Source organism: Haemaphysalis longicornis, unplaced genomic scaffold, assembly GCF_048455015.1.
Source record: "Haemaphysalis longicornis isolate Haplotype H1 unplaced genomic scaffold, Haemaphysalis longicornis Haplotype H1 scaffold_10, whole genome shotgun sequence".
NCBI lineage: Eukaryota > Metazoa > Arthropoda > Arachnida > Ixodida > Ixodidae > Haemaphysalis > Haemaphysalis longicornis.
This window is the reverse complement of record NW_027526204.1, coordinates 86,298,137-86,304,038: the sequence shown is the minus strand read 5'-3', so window position 1 is coordinate 86,304,038 and position 5,902 is coordinate 86,298,137. Positions and strand designations below refer to the sequence as shown.

Genomic DNA, 5,902 nt, shown 5'->3' with positions numbered 1-5,902 from the left:
ATGGGGTCACGTAAGACACCGTTGCTTGCGTCAATCGGCCAGTGTCGTCTGAGACAATCCCAAGCCCCATAGTGCTGTGCAGCTAAACCAAAGCATGCTGTGCGCAGTACGAACAGCAGAACGCATCAGTACTTCTATGTTTAGATGTGCTTTCGTAACTTCCACTGTTTGTCCCATCATTCCTATTGCTTTGTAAAGAATGTGCCCTAAATTTAAGCGCAAATCGCTCGTTCGTCTAGTTTGTAAGCTCTACCTAATTTGCGTCTGCTTCTGCCAGCCTCCGCCAATCGCAGAGCTTAGCCCATGTGACATCACAGGTTCTGTTGCGGGAAATGAGCTGGTGGGTCGCATGACCATTCCCGTTTTTCCTAATTATGTAGCTTATTTGAGCGAAGTTTACGTTAAAAGTGGTATCAGTATGATTCTAACGAGACAATCTTTGGTCACCATCTTTCTCAGTCACTGCATTCATGGGCTTGCTGATGGAGTTAGCAAGCATGAAGACAGTCGGCACCAACTATCAGCCGAGTTACCTCTGGATCGGACAATTGCTGGAGAGGCTAAACAATGTTTTTGAGATCCCGAACTGTGAGCTTCCACTTTTTTTTTGCAAGAGAACATCTAGCTAAGCCTTTGAGAACTGTCCGAAATGCCTCGCATAAAAATCTATCAATGCAAACCTACCCTTTGAACCTGTTTAATACTTTGCAGAGACTCACTGCTTTGGCTGTTTTATTGCACTGTGTGTGTGTGTGTGTGTGGGGTGGGGGGGATGGGTGGTGCTACTGGTTTTTACCTATAGAGTTTGTGGGTTTCGTTAGAGTTTCCAGTCCTGCTGTCAAATTTTTTTGGAGACTAGCACTACCCTGCAGTGTACCTCCGTGGATTCCTTGGGTTGGCCATGGGAAATTCTAGTGAATCGTTACAAGCCACCAAAGCTGGCTGGCAAGTGAGCATTTGTTTATCGACCACTGCTTTTGTGACCACGAAGAAAAAAACACGTTTCTTTTATTAAAAAGACTAAAAAATGACATAAATTTTATTGCAAACTTCAAACAAATAATTGGTATTACAGGAATTGTGTAATGGAGTGGGAGCTCTTTAGCCACTTTCTGGCTATTTCTCTCTGACATCACAGAATCTTGTTTGTGCGACTCACAGTCACCGACCTAATCCACTGCAAAGAAACATAACTAGGCGATTGCAGTAGGGCCTCTAGTTCCGTTTTATCGTATCATGTGAGTTTATATACAGTTAACATATGCTACTGGTAACTGTGTTTAGAGTGTGTGTCCATATGGCATCACTTCTTACCCTATTACATCAGTGTAGTTTGAAATTGGGATGTTTTTCACCATTTCTTTTCGTTAGACTCGCCCCATGACAGCCTTGACGTTTTCCTATAAATTACATTTGCAGCGAGCTTGCTGCTTATACCTGTGCACACAAACTATCCGTAGATGCTTTCACATTCCGGGCACATTTTAAGATTATCTTTGACGTTGATTATTGAGCGTGCGTAGAACCCATGGGTTTTTATATGCTAGAGTGCATTTAATGTGTATTAGACACGATGGTCGGCCAAGTGTATACCCTTCCTGTTACCGTCTGTACAGCATCTTCTCTGACCCTATCGTATGGCTGTCCTGAATTAACTTCCTTTGCATGATGGGACTCAGTAAAATCTGGCCAACATAGCGTATACCTCAATATATACAGTGAGACGTGAATGTTATGCCAATGCAGTAGCTATGGGATGAAACGCCTAACTAGCGTACATTTTTAAGGACCCAGGTCCTAATATGTCGTAAAATCATGTATGTGCAAATGTGAGGAGTTGAATGCATGACGGAAACTACCAAATTACGTTCTGGGACATGGTACATAAGAGACTGGTCTGACTTCCGGCATCCTTTGTGTCGCAGATGTATTTTAGCCACATTTTATTGTAATGAAAGGGCTCGCGAGTACAGCTGCAAGGGTTTCTTGTAAAAAATCCTTTCAATCGCAGACTATCATGCATTTACAATGCTTGTGGCGCATGCTCACAAGACTTTTCTGTTCATAAAACGTATCCTGGGTGTAAAAACAAATTTTAAGTTACAACTTCGTCCACTCGTAAATAAGAATTGCCCGATTTTTGATAGTTTTCCTTGCTAGTATTCCTGAACGGGAGATCTACTGTAGGGGTACGTACGCGGTACATGTGTGGGGACAGCAAAGATTACCTTTCCTATTCTTGGCGCAATTGTTGGTAATTGTAATGCGCACATGTGCCTAGTAAAAAAACAGTTGCCGTGTCTAGCCTTCGTCGTGAGCACTGTACATTTCGTATATCTTTTGGCACTGCTAAGATTTCTTCATTTCGAGAACACACACTGGGATTTCAGGCCACCCACTTAAGCATTCTGAACTTTCCGCGGGGCACTGTTGATAGCTGATGCCGCCGTGCCGACATGGCTCGGAAGGTTCACAGAATTACGCTCGGACTGTGTCTTTTCTTGCGTGGAACGCAGGTTGTTCGAACGGGGCCAGTCGGCTGTGCGATGTCGTCTCACGTACGCTTAAAATTATACGCAGGTACCATCGGCGTACATCAAGCGGTCACGGGTCAACATTACTCGAGAGCGGCTATTTTGCTACCGTCTGGAAATGCTGGCTTGGTCTCCATGCAGTACTTAATCACAAGCAAGGTTCTCACGTTTTCAAATAGTGCTTATAACATTATGAACTCCGGTTTACCTACGTTGTCGGCCCGAGAAAACCGGAGCTTCGTCCCCCTTTCGGATACGCCATACGGCTGCAGCAGCAGCAGCAGCAGCGCCGGCTGTTCCCGCAAGAACAAAAATGGTTTGTTTAGAAAACTTCTAGCAGTTGAATAGCGCGTTAATTTGTACTGCAAATAAAAAAAAATGAGTGTTTCGGGCTACACTACGCAAAATAATCACAATTGTAATTAATATTATGACTTAATTATGATGTCACACGGGGCACGAGCCACCGCGAGGGGGGGGGGGGGTGGGCGTCTGGCACCACGCGCGGGGTACGAGACGCTGCCAATGGTTATCCTATCAAACGCCTACGAAAGAGAAATCCTTGCTACAGGATAATGCCCTGAACCCGCGAAAGGCTCAGCGTCAGCAGGCGAAGTCAACAGTGGAGGGACCAGAATCAAGTCATGACATCAAACTGATTTTATTTACTACTTCAACTCAAAATACGTACACACAGTGGTCATATAATACACGAGTCTACAAGTGAGCATGGTCCTACTTGCGTTATCCTCACCTACTTGCGCTGTGCATTGAGCTGGAATTTTCCGTATATTTCTGAGAAACCTGTGCTCCGTGTGACTAAAGTTTAATAATGGCTGTGACTGATGAGTTGAAAATGTTTTTTACTTATTTCGAGTTTTCGAGCACTGCCGTGTAAGGAGTATGTGGACGGATAATAAAGGTAGTGGGGTAGTGTTTTGAACCATAGAAACAAACATGGTTGTTCAGGAACGGCTTCATTCCGTGCCGCAGAAACTTTGGTGCCACGTGAATCTACTGAAGGTACAGAATTGGAACACTGGAGTTAACGCAGCGTAGTGTGTGCCTTCACATGTGGGCATCTGCACTGGCTTATCATATATGGCCCGCGTCATCTGTGCTATCCCACTGCGTGCGTGCTGATCGGTCATCTCAATACGTCTCCTGTCCAGGAGTAAGCTGTATCAGCACCACAGTGTACGTGGCCACAGCGCCAGCTATGGTCAGAATGAAGGATCGGTCAACCTCGAAGAGACCCCACGCGCTGAGCGTGAATCTGGACGCGTTGATGCCGGACTCCAGCAGCGACACTTGCTGACACAGCTGCCAGTCATCGACCGGCACTGCGTTCCGGAGACGGAACGTCTCCTCTTCCAGCTCCTTGTACTCCTTGTCCACCTGGGCCAGCGAAAATGAGAAGGTCATGAAGAAGGACACGGAGTAGACGACCTCGATGAAGAACGACATCACATTGGCGATGGTGAAGGACGCGATGCCGTTGATGAGCGTACGGATGGGAAGCACTATGTTGACCAGGAGGTCGATGAACCAGAGGAGGACCACGGGCGAGAACAAAGAGTCGAGCCGCCGTTCGACGTCGATGAGCCTCGTGCACATGTTGCGGACCTTCTGGAACTTGGCGTTGTCCAATGGTCCACTGTCCAGGACGGCCCTCTCGGCGACCCTGAAGCTGAGCATCTGGGCACGCAGGCGGTCGCAGAGGTACATGTACTCAGTCATCAGCAAGGGAGAGCCCGTGACGATGAGGTTGTACGAGTTCCACTCGATCATCCCAATGAGAATGGCGGCCCCGTTCGGAATACCAGCGCTAACGAGGTTTATACCGTAGAAGCATTTGTCGAAGTACTTCTGCGCTGGCACCAGGACAAAAAAGAGACACGTGGTGGCGATAAGGAGGAGGCTGTAGCATGCCACGGAGAAACGAAGGTACCGCCGCTTAGCGGCTGCTTTCCTCAAGAACTCGGCCGGTTCGAGCCCCTCGAACGTTGCCAGCTCGTCGGCGATGCCGCTTATCTCCGCTCTTTTGGTGACGGCGTAAGTGGTGGTGATGGTGGAGACGAGGGAACGGACGGTGTAGGTGAGCGTCTCGATGATGTACGCCAGAGAGCTGGTGCGTATGCTTCCGGCTATGGCATTGGACACGATGTGGATGCTGTACACGTACATGAGGGCTAGCTTCAGCAGGATCCAGGATGAGATGGTATTCTTGTTGTCCTTTTCGCCGTCCCATGCCCTTTCGGCTATGATTGGCCCAGTCTTTCCGTGGAACGGACGAACGGCAGCCTCAGCGGGGAAGATGTCCTTCCGGAACATCATTCTGCAAAAGGAAGGGGTGTGTGCAAAACAAACTGAGGGGTGGGTAGTACGATGGATATAGAACGGCTGAGCGGATAAGGAGTTCTAGCGCGTGAAGCAAGAAGGGATGCTGCGAGTTGATCAGATGGTTGTGTGTAACCACGAAATCACGACATGGCATGCCCATAACAAGTGCGTAATCTTATCAGTGCCGTGCTATCAGCTGAGTTGTGTTCTGAAAACAAGTACAAACAGTAATTGTAGCGCGCGTAGTACGCGCAGGCAATCTAATAATACAAGCAGCATGCGCAGGCAATCTAGCGGAATGCTGAAGGAATAAAGATGTCGAGAATCCTTGAAGTTAGCGCTAAAACAAAAAAAAGCTGCCAAAAGCACACTTCTGCGAAATACAAAGTTGTTTTTTTTAGTATTAGGCTACATTGAGGGGAGTAATGAAACGCATGCAATTTTTATCATCCTTTCACGAAGTTTTCCAGCGTGCCGCAAAGTTATCGGTCAGAAACCAAACCATTTATTTGTAACGTAAATTTAGTAAATAAATAACTTTATAATTAGTAAGTACCTTAAAATGCTCTCTTAAAGTGGATGCGAGGAATATCGCGTAGACTGATGCATTATTGCGACTAAGACTGACCTGGTCCTCTTTGGTGACTGCGCAAGCAAGCTCCAACTCGCTCCTCTGTGACAACGTACCGGAAAGCACCCAAGGACAGAGTGCACAGATTCGCAAGAACACAAAAAGTTCTGAAGGTAAGAGTTACATGTGGCCACACCGGATGGTTCGCGGTACCTCTGTCCACCATTACAGCGCTGCAGCTGTAATGGTGCATATTAGCTCCCCGTGAAAAACAGGTCGATATCCTTCGTCGATAGAGGCATAATGCGTTGGCCACCATTAAACCAAATTGGTTCGCGAGACGGCTTCAAGTTCATCACAATCGTCTTTGTACACGACACGCTACAGTAAGGAGGCGTGGCCAAGAGTCAACATCTGCTGACAATGGTCAAGAAACTTTCTCGTGAAAGAAAGT

General features: G+C 47.1%; 1 protein-coding gene across 1 annotated transcript; it reads right to left on the bottom strand.

The window, feature by feature from the left end:
* Positions 1-3,271: 3,271 nt before the first annotated feature.
* LOC144157833 (uncharacterized) lies at positions 3,272-5,600 on the bottom strand. Its single transcript, XM_077688570.1, has 2 exons — positions 5,506-5,600; positions 3,272-4,872 (listed from the first exon to the last, which is right to left on the bottom strand). The coding sequence occupies exon 2, from the start codon at positions 4,869-4,871 to the stop codon at positions 3,687-3,689; it is 1,185 nt and encodes a 394-aa protein (XP_077544696.1). The 5' UTR covers position 4,872; positions 5,506-5,600; the 3' UTR covers positions 3,272-3,686.
* Positions 5,601-5,902: the final 302 nt, after the last annotated feature.